General features: G+C 38.6%; 2 protein-coding genes across 5 annotated transcripts in view; one reads left to right on the forward strand and one right to left on the reverse strand.

The window, feature by feature from the left end:
- Positions 1–18,336, forward strand: part of LOC145984101 (EF-hand calcium-binding domain-containing protein 7-like) — a 184,667-nt gene that overhangs the window by 40,537 nt on the left and 125,794 nt on the right. For all 4 annotated transcript variants that reach the window (XM_083117517.1, XM_083117518.1, XM_083117519.1 and 1 more), the window contains exon 5: positions 4,346–4,537. In XM_083117517.1, the coding sequence (XP_082973643.1) occupies positions 4,346–4,537 (192 nt within the window). The remainder of the gene's footprint in view (positions 1–4,345; positions 4,538–18,336) is intronic.
- Positions 1,510–2,350, reverse strand: LOC145984316 (uncharacterized). The gene is made up of 2 exons (XM_083117974.1): positions 2,210–2,350; positions 1,510–1,857 (listed from the first exon to the last, which is right to left on the reverse strand). Exons 1-2 carry the CDS (start codon positions 2,348–2,350, stop codon positions 1,510–1,512), a joined length of 489 nt encoding a protein of 162 aa, XP_082974100.1.

Below are 18,336 nucleotides of genomic sequence, written 5' to 3' on the forward strand. Positions count from 1 at the left end.
CATCAAACACCATCCTCACCACAGTTGATGTCACCTCCCTCTACACCAATATCCCCCATGCCCATGGCCTCCATGCTACGGAATCATTCCTTAACAGCCGACCCAAACCCCACAATCCCAGCACCCACTCCGATACAACTAGCCAACCTTGTACTTACCTGCAACAACTTCTGCTTCAGAGACCAGCATTACCTGCAGATACGTGGCACAGCTATGGGTCTTATACCAACCTGTTCATGGGCAGGCTGGAACAGGAATTCATTGACTCCCAACTGAAACCACTCCTCTGGCTAAGATTCATAGATGACATTTTCCTCCTCTGGGCACATGGCGAACCCTCCCTCACTACATTCCTAAACCAACTGAACGACTTCACTACCCTCAAATTCACCTGGTTCCACTCCAAAGACCAAGTGACCTTCCTAGATGAGGACATCCACATCATGGGAGACCTATTGGAAACTTCCATACACATCAAACCGACCAATCACCTCCAGTATCTCCACTATTCCAGCTCACACCCCTACCACACCAAAAAAGCCATCCCATTTTCCCTAGCTCTCAGAGGCCATTGCTTCAACTTATCCCCCTCATCCTGCCAAACTACAACCTATTCCTGCACAAAGCCCTAACCAACCGTGGCTACCCCTCCACCCTCATCAACAAACAAATCACAAGAGCCACCTCCCACAACTGCACCAAATAAACCAATACCAACCATCCAGCTCTGATCACCCAATACCACCCCCACCTCACGAAAATCAAACATACCCTCCACTACCTCCTTCCCATCCTGCACAGTGATCCTGACACCAGGGACATCTTGGTCCAAAACACTCCCACTCCTTCCACACCACTCCCCCAAGCTCACAGGTGGAACAAACCCAGGTGCAAGACCTGCCCCATACTCATCACCACCCCCACCCTCCTGATCCCCACTGCTGCAGGGGAGATCACCCTTCACCCCAAGAGCACCTACCACTCATCCAACCTCATCTACACCCTCATCTGCCAAATCTGTGGCAACTTCTACCTGGGCGAAACCTCCACCTGCTAGATCCTTGGGATCAATAACCACCATTCCTCTACCCAAAACTCTGATTTCACTGTTGCCATCCATACCAACACCCATAATACCACCTTCAACAACTGTTTCCATGTGGCCATCATCCATCTTTTACCCCCCCCCCCCCTCCTCTGACACGTCTTTCTGCAGGCGATGGGAAAGGGCCTATACTGTATATCACGCATGCATGCCACTATACCCCCCAGACTCAACCTAGCCAACCAATAACCCTTTCCCCTCCTCCCCGAAACCATCCACCCATCACCCACTGGCGAAAGTTGAAGAGGTTTTCCCGGGCAATCAGCCAGGTGATTTCCGGAAAGGCTTCCGAGCTTTCGAGAGCTAACGTCACTCTCAACTTCAGGGAATGAAGTGCAGATATAAGTCAGGGTGACATTATATGTATTAGGTGTGGGAGGGGTTCGGTGTAGATGGCGGGCCAATCAGGTGGCGTTTCTCCGATGTCCGCGCTCCCAGTCGACTATTTCGAACCAGGCTGGGTCCAGTTCGAGTCCCGTGTCCCTGTTGAGGTTGTCCTTTACCCCATGTATGGCTATTGCTTCTTTGATGAGAGGATCCCAGTAATTTGACGATTTATTGATGATCTCGGTGGTTGTGAAATCAATTCTATGGCCCTCCTGGATTGAATGTTCTGCTAACCCTGATTTTTCGGGATGAAAATTCCTTATGTAGCTGGCATGTTCTTTGCAGCGCTGTTCGATTGTCCTTCCCGTTTGTCCAATGTAGGCTTTACCGCAGGCACAGCCGATACAGTAAACCCCGGGTGTCTTCTGTCCTAGGTCGTCTTTGGGGTTTCGAAGTCAGCTTCTGACTTTCGATGGCGGTTTGTGGATCGTCTTGATGTTGTGTTTTGAAAGAATGTGGCTGATGACTGCAGAGAGGTTACCAGTGTATGGGACGATGGCTATCTTCTTGTCTTCTTGGTCATCAGCTGGATCCGGGTTTGTTCGTTGGTTGTTCTTGTGTGTTAACTTTCTTTAGCATCTTGTTGATAATGCCTTCACTGTATCCATTCTGTCTGAAGGCTGTGCGCAGGTGTGTTATTTCCTCTTGAAGGTGCTCTGCGTTGCTGATGGCGATGGTTCGGTGAAACAATGTCAAGAGTACTGTTGATCACTACACTGGATGATGAAAACTCTTGGCGTTGAGGTATAGGTCAGTGTGAGTAGGTTTCCTGTATAAGCTGTAACCTAAGGTCCCGTCCGGTATACGTGTGATGAGAATGTCCAGGAATGGAAGGCTGCCATTGATCTCTGTCTCCATGGTGAATTTGATGTTCTGGTGCTGGTTGTTGAGGTGATTCAGGAATGTTTGTGGCACTGCTTCACCATGCGGCCAGATGACAAAGGTGTCGTCTACATATCTGTAAAATGCGGAAGGTTTCTGTGGAGCTGAACGGAGTGCCTTGTGTTCGAAGTTCTCCATGAAGAAATTGGCTATTGCTGGTGAGAGCGGGGATCCCATTGCCAATCCGTCGGTCTGTTCATAGTACTTGTCCTTGTAGCTGAAGTATGTTGAAGTGAGGGTATGTTTGAAGAAGCTAATGATATCTGGTGCAAAATGTTGCTCCAACAGTGTTAAAGAATCTTGAAGCGGCGCTTTGGTGAAGAGCGATACTATGTCGAAGCTGACTACTGTAGAAGGTCTCTGGGAGAAGTTCTGATGTTCTGAAGGGTCTTGACGAAGTCCGATGAGTTTTTAACATGGTGTTGGCACTTTCCCGTCAGAGGTTGGAGTTGTGCCGTTAGGGATTCGGCAAGTTTGTAGGTAGGGCATCCAATTGCGCTGACGATGGGTCTTAATGGAACATTAGTTTTGTGTATTTTCGGAAGGCCGTAAAGTCGTGGAGGTACTGTTCCATTTGGTATTATCCAGTCCCTTGTTTCTTTCGGCAGTGTGGATTTCTTCAGTAGAGCTCTGGATTTCCTCTCTATTGCAGCTGTGGGGTCTCGGAGTAAAGGTCGGTATGTGCCGTCGGTGAGAATGTCGGTGATTTTGCTGTCATACCCTGTAGATTCAAGTATAACAGTGGTGTTTCCTTTGCTGGTAGAATGATGATGTCCTGGTCTTCTCTCAGTTGCTTGAGCGTGGCTTTCTCTGCTGCTGTGATGTTTGGTTTTGGCGGAGCGGCCCTTACTTCTCGATGAATGTCCTGGGTGGCTGTCACTGGAAGGTCTTTCATGGCTTGCTCGATGCTGCTGATTATGTCTGTGGTAGGAATGGTTTTAGGAGCAGGAGCAAAGTTCAACCCCTTCGACAGGATGGAGATCGTGGCTTCATCAAAACGTTTGTCCGTTAGGTTGACAAAGGTGCGATGGATGGTGTTCTGTCGGTTTTGCCGGTCGGCTGTCGGTTGACTACTGGCTGTCTGTTGACTGTCGGATGAAGCTAGGCAAGAGTATTTACTGCTCTGCTTGGCAGTGACCTTGCTGGCTTGTAATTCCATGCGGGCTTTGATGGTGGTGTCTATTCATTCCCAGTCCATTGGAGACACAGAAGAGGAGATTTCCAGGTGACTATGGAGTAGGCTTCTGTCTATCGATGCAAGTTCGCATCTTGTGAAATGAATTCTTTCTCTTACCATCGTGATGCTGGTGCATCTTAGTATCCGGTCTATTGTTGTGTTTTTGATTGGATTTTTCAATTTGGTGAAGATGGGTACAACGTTCTTGTCTCTGCATCTTTGTGTAAGAACGCCAATGTTGACAACAGCTTGGCTTTCTTGGTGTGTAGATCTTCAAATCTGAGGATCCGTTGTAACATTTCCTCCCCGTAAAGGTGACTGAAATAAGTCTTGAATTGAAGCTTTCCTGGCGGCGAATATTGAAGAGGTTTTCTCGGGCAATCAGCCAGGTGATTTCCGGAAAGGCTTCCGAGCTTTCGAGAGCTAACGTCACTCTCATCTTCAGGGAATGAAGTGCAGAGATAAGTCAGGTGACGTTATATGTATTTGGTGTGGGAGGAGTCCGGTGTAGGTGTACAAGTACATTTGTCAACTATCAACTGTTTCTGCCAACACTATACAGATGCTACAGTCAGTATTCTGTGACCCTGCACTTTGTGACGTGATTTCTTTCTTCTCTGATGACAATGCGGACAATACCGCAAAATATCAAACTATTTCTCTTCGTGTGGTAAGTGTTTACTGTCTCCTTCATCATTAGTGTTTATCCGCCCTTCTGGCACTTTTTCTCATCCTATTCCTGTGTTTTTTTATATATTTGTATATATATAATTATGTACTAATTTTATTTACAGTTCTGTACACACATAATAAAAACAATTCAGGATGTACAAAGACTGTCACTTTCCAGAATGGAGAAGGAAGAGGAGAAATTAAAAATAAATTCCAAGACATTTGTTGTTAAGAAGAAAGATAAAAGTAAAACTTCTACTAGCCAGTGTCCATGTCCAGCTGATCTGAATGACTGGTGTCAAGTATCATCTAAGGTACTAATATTATAGTTACTTTTAGTGTTGATTTACCAAATATTTTTACCATAACTGCTGTACAATTATTTTGCTGTTTGGAAACTGGAAATGATTTCTTAATGAATTTGATGTGGGAAATCTGTAAATTAAGTTAGTTTTGCTGTATATTGTACAGTTTTCTTAAAAAAAGAATTGTGGGTAACATGCCATATACATGCATGTTTCCGAAAAAGGGAAGTTCTGGATGGCATTAATTTTGCTGTTTTGAAACTCTGAATGTTTCTTAAGGAATTGAACATTGGAAATCTGAAGATGAAATTAGTTTTTCTGTATAAATCTGAAGATGAAATTAGTTTTGCTGTATAAATCTGAAGATGAAATTAGTTTTGCTGTATATCATACAATTTCCTCATAAAGAAGGGAGTGGGAATTCCAATCATATGGCATGAAGGAAAGGACCATAGTTGTAACTGTTCTTTCTGTTCGTGTGATGTTAAAAGTTTTAATACTGAAAACAAACAAGGCATAACATATCCTAACTTGCCATCAGCCTTACATGTGCCACATGGCTCTGATGTTCCAGTGCTTGATTTGTATCAATCCATAGGATTATTCTTTATTTTATTTTAACTTTCTCTAGAGGCTTCAATTCACGAAATTTCATTCACTTGTTTACTCTGTCCACTCCTCTCAGGTATTTGAATTATGCATAGTCGAGTGTTAAGCAGACTTCCACTTCCTGATATATTGAGGCTACAAGGTTTACAACAGGTAAAGAAGTAGTAAGCTGTTCACAATAATAGGAAGGTAAAAACTCACATATCAGCGAATAGGAAGTCTCCATGGACAGGGGTTTAGAGGAGCAGACAGGCTGGCAGACTTTTCGATTTGATTAGAGACAGACAAGAGCACTTTGTAAAGGAGAAAAGGAGAGCAGTCTGTCTGACTTAGGTGAACTACCTACCAAGCCTGGAGAAAGAATAGTTTCATTTTACTCTTCGATATTAACTTCATCATCATTCTTCTAAGTCTAGACAGGTATTTATCCTAATCCTTACCATGTATGATTCGGGTTCGAAGGTTCTAAAATCCAACGAGTGACTATTTGCCATTTCTAGTTGTTTAAGGTATTTTATTCCAGTTGTGCCTTTTGCTGCCAAGCATTTAACTTGTCCTTATGACAAGTGCTCTCATCATTAATGAGGATGAATGATGATTAGCTACATCACCCACTGGGAGTGGCTGGTTCGATCCCATCATTCATTAGAATGATACGGATTCACCACAAGAGCTACTGTATACATACCCTTCATCTAGTAGCAGCGAAATCAATAACATGGAATACTTCATAGAAGAGGGAACTGAACCCAATATATTTACACAACTGGGATTAAGTAATTTAGTTAAACACTTGAACTTGTCTAAACAAACTGCGGAAGTGTTAGGTTCCATGCTTAAAGACAAGAATTTCCTGACTTCTGTGCAATATTTTCCTGTTGAAGACAACTTAGTGTATTGTAATGATGTCAGATATCTTATGATGAAACTCACATACAGAGGCATGGATGTTATTCATAGATTTGAAGAAGTAAAGTTTGAAGGGTGTACTTCTTCACAACAGCAACAAAGAACCCTCTGTACCAGTTGCACATTCTGTGCATTTAGAGGAAACTTACCAGAATATAGAAGCTTTTGGAAAAGAAATAAAATACAAAGATCACCAGTGGCTATCATGTGGTGATCTGAAGGTGATATTTATGCTCCTTGGAGAACACCAAGGGTACACTAAGTGTTCCTGCTACATTTACGAATGGGACAGCAGAGATTGTGATTAACATTGGACACAAACAGAATGCCTCGCAGGGACTACCCACAATGTGTGAAGTAAAAATGTGCAACACTGTAGCCATCAAAGATTCTATTGCCACCATTACATATTAAACGGTCCAATGAAACAATATGTCAAAGCTTTGGACTAGGATGGGCAGTGTTTCCAATATCAGATTTGTCAAATGCTAATTTAAAAGAACATATTCATTGGACCTCAGATAAGAAAGTTGTATGAGCATAGTATGGCAAGTGTGGAAAGGGAAACTTGGAGTGCATTCAGAGACATTTGTCACAATTTCCTCGGGAACAACTAACATGAAAATTACAAGCACATTGTGTCTAATATACTGCTAAAGTTCAATACATCAAGATGCTCAATGGGCCTGAAGATTCATTTTCTGTATTTGCATTTAGAAAGTTTCCCTGCTAACTTGGGTGAACTAAGTGAAGAACATGGTAAAAGGTTTCAACAGGAAATCGGTGACATGGGGTGCTGGGGTATGTGCAACATTGGAGTACAACAGTGATGGAAGATTACTGTTAGACATTGGAACATGAGGATTCTTGAGCTACACACAAGAGGACATGGTTTTTTTTTTGTTTTTTTTGGAGCTTCCAGGTGAAAAGGCATAAAGGCATGTTTCACAAATGACATTTCAAATGTATGTATTATGGAAATTCATGTTCTTTTAGAAGAAAATCTAGCTGCTAGCATATGCAAATGGCGTATGTAAATATTGGCCCAATTTGTGAAGATATCTGACATGGTGGAAAAAATTGATTGCAATTTTTAATCAATCACCATCCTCGAATTATGTTAAATCACCTTTCATGTCCAAAACAGCTCTCAACAAGTTTCAATTTTTAGAGCAGTGTTATTTAAATACAGTGCATTTCAGTTACTTTTGTTTATATTATAAATACAGAGAAACTAGTACTCACTTTTTTCCGTAAAACTGTTTTTAATTTAAATTAATAGAACTACAAATAAAAACAGTTTCATGGAAAAATTGAGTACTAGTGTGTGTGTATTTATCTACTACCGCGTGTCTCATTTTCCAAATATGAATCCATATTATAGTGTAATTTTTTGTAATCGTATTAGGTACAAGATTCAGTTCTTATTTAAACTTGCAAACAAGTTAGCAGGGTGAAACTGTTCAACTGTGATAGTGTCATATGGGATTATAGTATGCTATTTGTGTGGCTACTTATTTTGTATTGCAAGTCAGAATCTCTCCAAGATAGACATGGTAGTGGGCACCCTTAGCACATCCACAATACGTCACTTAATGACCAGGCAGTTGATTATCCATCTATTACCTTCATCTACTGACACCTTCATCTGAAGGGGTGTAAGGCATATACTGTAATTACTGAAATACTGTGTGCAATTTTTTTTTTTTTTTGGCAAAAATATGGTAGGAATTGCAGGTTGCACAGCTGATGCAGGTATAGAGCTTAGCCTTTGTAGATATGCAACCAGAGAACTTCCATATAAATGGAATGTAAAGATAAAGGATTTAGTGTTGTGTATTGTTGGAAAGAAAACATGAAAAACGTTTGGACATGTACTATAATTCATTTATTAACTGAGAGTCTTAAGAAGGTTACCGCTTCAATAACTCAAACTGTAAGTTTCTTGACCATTTCACCTGAAAGCAGCCTATAATTTTATTTCCTCAGAAACCTGTTTGCATTCAGATAGGAGTAAAATTACATTCTCCCCCCCCCTCCCCCTTTTCCATGTGAAAGGTCCTGCTATCATTCAACAGTAACACTGTTGCCAAGAAACATAAGTCAGCCAGCATGGAGATGTTTTATTACTTTTACCCTTAGAAGGCCCTCTTCATTTGGAAAGAACATATCCCTTTTAGCCTGTTCTTGATGTGAGGGAACAGTGCGAAGTTGCATTGAGCAAGGTCTGGATGCTCTAGCACCTTCAACCCAGTACATGCCAAATACTTGGTGCAAAGTTTGGACCAGTGGTCGTGGTGGAAAAACCACATATCTGCCCTTGAACATGGACAAATGTTTTTGAGAGCTTGGAACAACTCTAGGCAGACACTCCTTTGTGTACCACTTTGCGGTAACTGTTTTCTGTGTTTCCAGCAGTGATTGGAACGCTACATTTTAAAAGTAGCTTCGCTACAGCTACAGCTACTTTTCCAAAATGTAGCTTCGCTACAGCTACAGCTACATTTACCTAAAAGTAGCTCGCTACGCTACTCCTGTGCGCTACTCGCTACTTCGCTACTTTTTCGCTACTTCTGCATGAACAAAAAACAAGTCATGAAGATATTTGAAACTTCCCAGCTGTTAGTTAGATAATAGGCAGTTATCACAATACCAGTCAATTGATATATTTTTTGAGTTACCATCTGACTTGTTTTAACATTTTTGGTGGCAACAATTAATTTTTTAATGAAAAAAAATTATGAAGGAAAGATTTTGAACATAAAGTTTCAATTGCATCTTTTCATAAACTCCTAAGAGAATTATCAGGAGCATGAACCCAGAGAACTATGACAAGCAATATCTAAATTTCCTACACATCAATCATTTAATTAATAAATAAATCTTTAGCAATTTGAATAGTGGAAATCCAATATCCTCAATTTGGATGTCTAGGTACCTTTGTATAGTCATTGGATTACCTGACAGCATTTCGGCACCATGAATGTATAGTAGGAATGAACTGATACAGAGTCCCATGCATTGAATGGTATCATAGATGCTGACATACTTTTTCCAGAATCTGCAGAGGGTAAATATCCAGAGACATTGGGAGTAAAATGAATGAGGTGATCAAACGATCATCTTGCGTGAAAATCAATATTCAAGACAATAGCCTAGTTCCACTGGGGCAGTATCATAAAAAATATTACACATTCTGACCTACTTTGAATTATTACATCTTTTCAAGTATCGCCATTATGATGTATGTTGGCACTGATATTGATTCGAAGTAGTATTGGCTTAGCCCTAATATATAGATAATAAAATTATTCAGGTACTTGGTAAACTATACACCTGGATGTATAATATCCAAATATAGTACTTGATTATACATCCTCTACATACTTATTTGTCAATGTATCCAGATATCAAATAACTAAAGTGTGCATACATACATTATCTGTAATATCATTACATCTATCATCTGGATGTCCTTATCTTGATACTAGCCTTCAGCACAATTAAGCATTATTGTCCACTTTTTTCTCTCTACCTATTGGGCTGCACCCTCACTCATTGCATTCTATATCAACACTCAAGTTAATGATTCTGTATTACTGTTCTATATACTAAACTTTCACAATAGTGTCCTGAAGCTAGTTGCTGACAAACTTTTGGTATGAGACAAGATATTAATTTTATAACACTATTGAAAGTCCTATTGCGAATGTACAAACCACTTTATTAACTGTGTATAACATGCATGTTTGGTTTGTCCAATACAAGTTTTTTAAACCAAATTCAACTGTCTGTTGAACTTTAGCAACAGCTGCATTTCGAAGTTCTGGTCGGTCAGCCGTGTCCTTCTGCTAGAAAACAAGTTTCCGCCAACACTAAACAAATGCTCAACAGCTCCACTTGACGGCATAACAGTGTTCAATTTTATGAAAATTTCTTTGAACTTGCTACTGTAACTGTGCAGTGTCTCCACAAGTTTGGGACCATCCTTTAGAAATCTGCACAGTTCTTGTAGTTCTGTTTCCGATTGAGTTTGCTCAAACTTGAAGAAATCTTCAAAATCGTCTAGCTGCTTCTCTTCATTCTGACAAGCTGAACTTTCCTTCGTATCATGAGATACAGCTTTCTCCATCCATCTGCGTGCCTCACTCTTTTTTTCCGATTCAAGCCATGACAATTTGAATCTGAAATACAATAAAAGTGCTATATCAGGGTATTGGTTAACTACACTGAAGACAAAAAAAAAAAAAATCTTTGATGTCCACTTTGGGGCAACAATTTCAAGTTTATTGCAGGTTTACATTGAACTAATTGATTTGGTTTATTTTGAATATGAGAGGGAGATATTTGAAAAGTACAGCATGGGACAAAATAAGTGAGACAATAAATGACATATTGAGAGAGGGAGAGATCTAATCGCAATCGCAAAGATGAGGATGGGTGAAATTGATGAATGGACAATCACAAAAAACACACAATCCCAGGCTGGGCTTTGAACCCAAGACTCCTGGGTATCATAGTATGCTTTGATAACTACTACTGCACCATGGAAGACAGCTGGTTTACATTTGAACACTGAAAAAAATAATAAACAACCATGTTATCAAGTTCTGGAAACTATAAAAGAAAACCTCTTAGGCTATTGAGAAACTGCATAAAATAATATATTTATAAAAACAAATGAGTATGAGACAAATGTTAAAAAAAATAGTGAAAAGAAACAGCTGAAATGTATACTTCACATAACAAGGTATTATTGGCCAAGACTAGATATCCGCCTCTCAACCAAAGACAAGTTTAACATTGGCATGCACTAAATAAAATACAGGTTGCCAAGAAATTATTTTGAACATCAAATAAAGCAACTATATTCTGATTTGTGCACATATGAAAGCACGTAATTGTTATCTTATAAGAGAAGTTAACAATGTTGATGTTTTGTTATGTAAAGTAAAACATCATGCATCTTTCATGTGAATAATCAAGATATAAAAGACACTGCAGTGAATTAATTCCAGATAACTTCTTACCTTGGATGGAAACAAGCAGCTAGCACTGTATCCTTATCCCATAAAATGCCTGCAAACCGTTGCTTCACACCATCAACAATAGCTCTGGCAAGGGCATCACAATGTGCTACATCCCCAGAATCCAATTTCAAACCAAGCATCCGGAGAAGTTGGTGGAGTGTGGGAAGGAGATATCCAATGGACACCTTCTTGTCTCCCTGGAGAATGTCAATTGCTTTGGCTAGTGGTTGTGTAACCTCAGCATATTCCTTCAAAAATAAAATGTACGTTACTTTAAAACATTGTAGGAATTAATTTATTCATTTGTAAATATAATGTTTGTTATAGCAATAAACAATGGTGAAAATATTAAAAACAATTCATAAGCATGATTCCTTCATGTACTTTAAATGTAGCATATCATTCAAAGGAAATCCATTTTGGAAAAACACAGCAAACAGTTTCTAATCTCCACAATAAAAATGTATGTTAATAATTTCTTCTGATTCCAGCACAAGTGTATGCATCACTTAAAATTTATGAGAAAAATATTATGCAAATTCTGCACTTTGGAATCTTAAAAAGTACACTATAATAATTGAAGGCAAAAATTAAGAATATTATAGCAGTTTGTAAGTACAGCTTGCAATGACTGAATAAGTTAAGAGTATGAAATGAGTGCCAACTACATAAGTAATTTTATCATATCGGACCTACCTTCAAAAATTCAATCTCATGTGGAGAAAATCTGCACAGGCCAACTGCATCAGAAATTGCATGCACTTTCTCCTCATGCTTTGTAAAATGCTGACATAGTGCCAATACAGCAGAATGCACTGAATTCCACCGTGTTGCATTTGGTACAATCAGACATGCACCAAGCTGTTTCTTCACTATGTCAGCAACCTGGGAAGACTGCCTGGATTTATTCCACAATGCCTGTGCTTTAGCGAAGGCACTTCGGAAGAGCCTTTTGTAATTTGCATCTGATGATGCAGCCTTTTCTGAATCTTTCACTGCAACAAGATGTAAAGTGTGTGCTGCACAGCGAATGTGGGGTGGCAAAGTGCAATCTCCTGTGGCAAGAATTTCTGTAATTTCTTCTTCCACCACATCAGACTCTTGGCTGTCCTCCGGCTCACTTGTAGAAAACTCCTTGAAGGCTTTCACGAAGTTTGATCCATTATCAGTTACCACACCCACTACTTTATTATGAATGTGGTACCTGATAAATATGTCCTGCAGCTCTTTTGCCAAAACATCGTAAGTATGGCTTCCTATGAGACGCCGACATGCAAGAGCAGCAGATTTCCTCTCTAGAGACAGTGGATACAACCAGTGGCAGGTTACTCCTAAGAAGGACCTATGATGTGCAGTCCAACAATCTGCTGTGGCTGAGACAAAACTGACCTTTTCAAATTCGTCTAACATTGAAGATTTCATTCTTTCATATTGCTCCCCCAACTTTTTCTTTAAGCTCGCAGAGCACATGAACTTCTTCTTTGTTAAAGACTGCCATAAGTCACTGAACGATGGTCTGTCCACCTCAGAGAATGGATGCAACCCATCTACTATCCACTCAAGCAACTTATTGTCTATACTCTCTTGGTTTTCCCCTACAAATGAAAGGATATGAAATTTGATTAATGCCATGAAAGATTAAGAATTAATTAAAAGTTTCAATATATAATTATAATTATCAGTATTCAACTAACATGCATGCAATCTTTAAAACATAAAGGGAGGTGGGGGTGAGAAGAACAGTTTACTTTCTGTTGGTAGATAAGGTTTAGCATAGTAACTAGCATAAATAGCAAAAAGTGGGGGGCAACTACACCCCTAATCGCCTCCACTGATTAACATAAATTACTGACTGAAATGAAATTATATATCTTTAGATTGACATCCATTTTCACGAGAAGCTGTGCCCCCCTCCCCCCAGCTTGAACTCCCCCTGGACGTCCATGATGATACTTATACTCCAAGAAATTTGTCATACAGTGTAAACATTCAGATACACGTTGCAGTCTCATTGAACTATGTAGTGAAATACAAAATGAAATTATCCTGACCTTTAAAAACACAATTCTTGAACCTTTTTAATGTAACCAGTGGAGTTACAAAATATGATTGCATAGTACATTGTACCTTCCGTCTTCCACTTCAGGATAAAATCCCACCCCCAATAACTTATTCCAAAATTTTTTCGTGAACATTGGGCCTCTTCGTAAGAGTTTCTGAAAAAGCCTGAAATGGTACGTTTACTAGACATGTAATGTGGAACAAATACATAGAATGTATTAACAAGAAAACTACCCTTCACATTACAACTTGCTTAAATAATTTCCTGATAATTTGAAAGCAGCTGCAATTTTTGCTCCAGTAAGAGGAAGAACAAGAACAAAAATAAACCATTTATCAACAATAAAAAAACAAATAAAATAAAAACATAACTCACACCAAGCTCATAGGCAGTGGTTACCAAACAGTTCACTGCAGCACACTGGATGGTTTACAGGCGCACCGCGAAATGTTCTATTTTACTGAAATGACACTCCAATGTATGTGCTTATTTAGTACTTTTTATTATGTGTAATATATTTCTGAATTTGATATATGTGTTTATTTTTTTAACTTGAGGCAAGCAACCTAACCACACTAACTGAGCGTTGCCAAGTGTTAGATAGGCCTACATTCTGACTTTGGCACCTCGGAAAAATCTTGAAACACTAAGGGTGCCGTGAAACAAAAAAAGTTTGGGAATCTCTGCTATAGGCGATTATCGAAAACCGCATACAGAGCACTTAATGAAAGAAAGGAAGAAAACAATCATAACAACAATGCTGACTGAAGAAAAAAATCTGCCGCTGCATCTCTTTACGTGCTTGTCCATTGCATACAATAATAACGGTCTTACTTCATTCAGTACCTGACATTCGGTGCTCAATGTGACATGACATAATATACACTCTAACAATTAGGGTTTTCAGTTGAACGTAGGGGATGCGGAAGAAAATTAAGGGGCACGCAAGCACCCCCTCGCACTGCCCATGGTTGAAGACAAAAGAATTGTACAATAAAAATTATGAAATTGCCAGTCCCTATGGTGGATTTGCTAGCATTAGCATGTTACTTCACAGGGTGGCCACTCTAAGACCATGAAAAAATTCAAGTATAATTCCCGGTTTTCAAGGCAAACCTTCCAAAAATTCAAGGATGCAAGCAGAGGTTTTCTCTATTCCAAACTTACATACTACCGCCCCTCAATAAAAATATTAACAATATGAAGAGTGTGTGATTCCAATGAATCCAAAATTCCACATAATTCCCGGAACAAAATATTCATGCATAATTCCCAGAATTTCCGGTGAGTAGCCACTGTCCTTCATCAATTGGTTTGGATCGTGGGTAAAGTATGGATGTGACTGTCTCTTTCATTCTCTCCATTCATCACAGTCACAGTTCACTCATGAGCGGTATAAGAACGATGAAAACCAAAATAGAAATCCCAAACATCAATATGCTCTCACAAATAACTCACCTGAAAAAGAGAATCTTCCATCTTTGAGGCTGCTTAATTTTAACTGCTTCTGCCGTTGGTTGCTATCGCAGATCTCTCTTTTTCTCTTTCTGCTTGATTCGATGGATTTATTCAACTCTCCCAACTTCTGCTCATGTTTTCTCTAAAGAAAAAAATATTATGACTATAGGTGCACAAATGAAAGTGCAGTGATACAGTAACAAGATTTAATCTCTGAAATTTTGAACTTCTTGCAAAATACTTGGGATTTAAAATAATCACAGGAAATCTTACACATGTTACCATACAGCAAAATGCCACGGGACCATTTATAAGGTTCTAATAAGAATAAAAGTTGCCGAGACTGTCATGAATAAATACTGTGGAATTCCATGGCAACTTTCTCCCATGTTACCTCAGAAACGAAAGACGTGAAGTTGTCTTGAGATAAATAATTCTGCAATGGAAACAATATATACAATTTTGGTCCCTAGTGTTTGTGGGAAAACACTTCCCTTAATGTGAATAGCATGTCATGAGAGAAGACATTGGGTATTGCTTCTAGGAATTAATTTGTTTTTGCCTCATGTGTGTGCCTACTAGGGCTGAGCTTATACAAGTGGTATCTGTATCAGAAAGCATCTTTTCCATTTATCAATACTGGCAGATACTTTTCTGTTGTTTGATTCTACGCAGGATCCACATAAATGGCACAAAACACTTTCGCAGAGGCTAATTATCCTGGGAATTATGCAAAATTGGAAGTTGTGCCCGATTTATGTGCAAAAACATTGAATTTTGTATTAGCATAACATAAAATATTCATGAATATTTTAAAGCAAAAACTTTGGTAAATTTATGCAAATAATTAGAGCAGTATAATTTCTGATATCAATCAATATTTCAAAAAGCTTTTATCATTCCAATTCCCAAGCATCCAAGTGATATTGGCTCAGCCTTAGTGCTTACCCAATGGCAAAGTGGTAACATAAATGTTATGTTTGTTTTTACGTTAACGTCAAGTTTTACTGGGTTTGAACACTAGAGGATAACTGTATGGATATATTCTAGCTCTATGAATGTGCACACATTCCATTTAATAACGGAACTGAAATTTGAAGAATGCACTGAAGAAACTGATTAGTCAGTTTCATTTTTTGTCTAGCTATGAATTCCATATGAAAGCAGTATGTTAAATTTTAAAATAAGTGTTTAATTACACTAGAAAGAATGAAAGCTGTGAATAAGAATAATAACTAATAATTTTTTTATTCATTTCCAACCCTTGTGGGGAGGGGGGGGGACGAGGGTCAAGAATTTTGATTCATACCTTCTACAGCTCTACTCTTTCATAACTTGTCAAAACACCTTATTCCACGAATTGAAAATCCAGGACCCCAGATTCATAAAGTAATGCAAATGTCTCCAAGTTTGTGAAATCAGATAATGAGAAAATGTCACTTCAACATCATTCCAGGCTATGGCTACTCGGATACCTATCTGTACACTTTACTCACAGTCTCAACATTTTCACTACAAAAAAGTTATTCTGCCCTGAGAGATATTTATTGGAGGGGCAGGAAGAATATCAACTACAATGAAGTGATTCTTATGAGGTTATGCAGTTATGTTCAATTGCTCTCAATACATTTTTTTTTTTATGGAGTAACTATTTTCACCAGGTGGTGAAGCTAGCTTTGAAGCTATTTTCACCAGAATTTAAATTCTCATGTGTATGATCTCCAACCTGGCCTACTACATGTATGTGTGCATTCCTTAATTGTTGATGTGTAAGAAACTTATGTCGGCGTGCATTTATTTTCGTATGGACAAGTAATTTTTCTTCACACTATGAAGTTTGAAAAATATCACAAGGTGTTCTAATATGAATTGGTACTGCTAATATGTCACATGATGTAGTATGAAAGGGGCATTGCATTCCTTGTGCTTTCATTGTTAGGTTAGGCAGGTCACTTCCAGCATTAAAATTATTTGTAAATACTTCCCAACACCAGATCATGTGATTTCTGGTCTTAACACTTTCTGCTATTCTCACTACTTTGTGACAGTAGTAGTTGCACCAATTTTACTTTAAATTAACTCCTTAGCAGTAACTTAAGTACTACTGCCCAATGAGATTTTAAGTCCACTTTATGCACAGTTTGGCTAATCGGGAGTGGGCCTACATTTTAAAATCTGAACTACAATGTACCTCCACTGGGTATCAAACATGGATGTGGGTAACGGTTTAGATTATTTTATGAATTTTTGTTGTTTTTTTCAAATTATCCTAGCAGTAAGACTAATCTTAGAATTTTGGCAATCATTATCACACAAAATTTGAACCTTTGTTTGGATTTCGGTAAAAGTTATAAATGTTGAAAAAAACACTTAAAAATTACCTTAGGCGAGCATGCGTGCTTCCCACGGACAATGCATTTTCCATCGTGAAGCAACTTAAGTATTGTAGACTAGTAGAAGTAAATCGGAAGTTTAGTAGAATACATTTAGGGACTTTATTTTAATGCTAAGAAAACCAAACCTGGCCCACCTAACATAACTATGAAAGCACACATCTTTAAGTAATCACTAAAACTCCGCAGTATGTGTTAACAGACTTAAATCTAAGCATATAAAAATTGCATTCGTAGAATGATGAAATCGCAATGCAACAAAAGAAACTTGCGCCAAATACAATGCTATGGTCAAGTATTTACATTTGTTGGTGAAAATAGCCTCGTATGCTATTCCCACCACCTGGTGAAAATAGTCACTTCCATTTTTTTATGTCTTTTGTGGTCATATCACACGTGCATGATATTAAATGACAATGAACACCACACTGACTTAAGAACTCCACATTGTAGTAGCTCCTGATTAGTGAAAAAGGTATTAAATTCATTATAACTCTAAATTTCAATTTTCGCACTGTGAAATTCTCTGCAATCCCTTTGAAAATTCTTATTTAAGCGGGGAAAAAAATAACTTCGATTGAAGACGTCCATCAAAATTCCAAGCAACAAACATTTCGTCTACAATATTTTTTGCTCTTCCAAAAGGGTTGAAATAACAGTACGTTGGACAATTTGCAAAACGGCAGATTAGGCCCAAAATATTACTATATTCATGAGAAAATGATTCGGCCAAGCAAGAAGGTTAGATAATACCGAACTTTGTATTCGGGTCTTGCTATTTACGGGCGAATGTTTCAAAGTTGAGGTTAACACACACACCTCAATTTTATGGGCACGGAAACTTTGGAAATTACTTTCCAGTACGAAATTGGCGCACAGTTGGAGGTTTCTTCGACTAAAACTAGGTGCACGTTCTGCACAATTTTAAAAACTTATTTCGGAAACTTTCGCATGCTTCAATTAATCCTTCCAAAGTAATACATTGGACAGAAGTCGAAAATCTAGTACTATTTAATGAAACCAACCACTTACCGACTTTGAGCACTACATGCCTTTGTTCGAAAGACTGTCCAAATAGCACACAGGAGAAAAACTGTGTAAAATGTACAAATGTATGATAAATGTTAATGGTTACCAACTGGCAGGTAAACAACGTGGCATGTAATTGCATTATTTCTACATTTACACACTTTCAAGAAATTGCAATGAAACATGTGACCGAGTTTATATCTCCCCTTTCATTATTATTATATCCTTTAATTTTACACTTACCTGTAAGTGAATTTTCATATTGTATGTGCTGGTCTTCGTCACCGACAATTCGTTTCCTATGCAGCAAAGATTGCA

Source organism: Lepisma saccharinum, chromosome 2 (assembly GCF_977018435.1).
Source record: "Lepisma saccharinum chromosome 2, izLepSacc3.1, whole genome shotgun sequence".
Lineage (NCBI taxonomy): Eukaryota > Metazoa > Arthropoda > Insecta > Zygentoma > Lepismatidae > Lepisma > Lepisma saccharinum.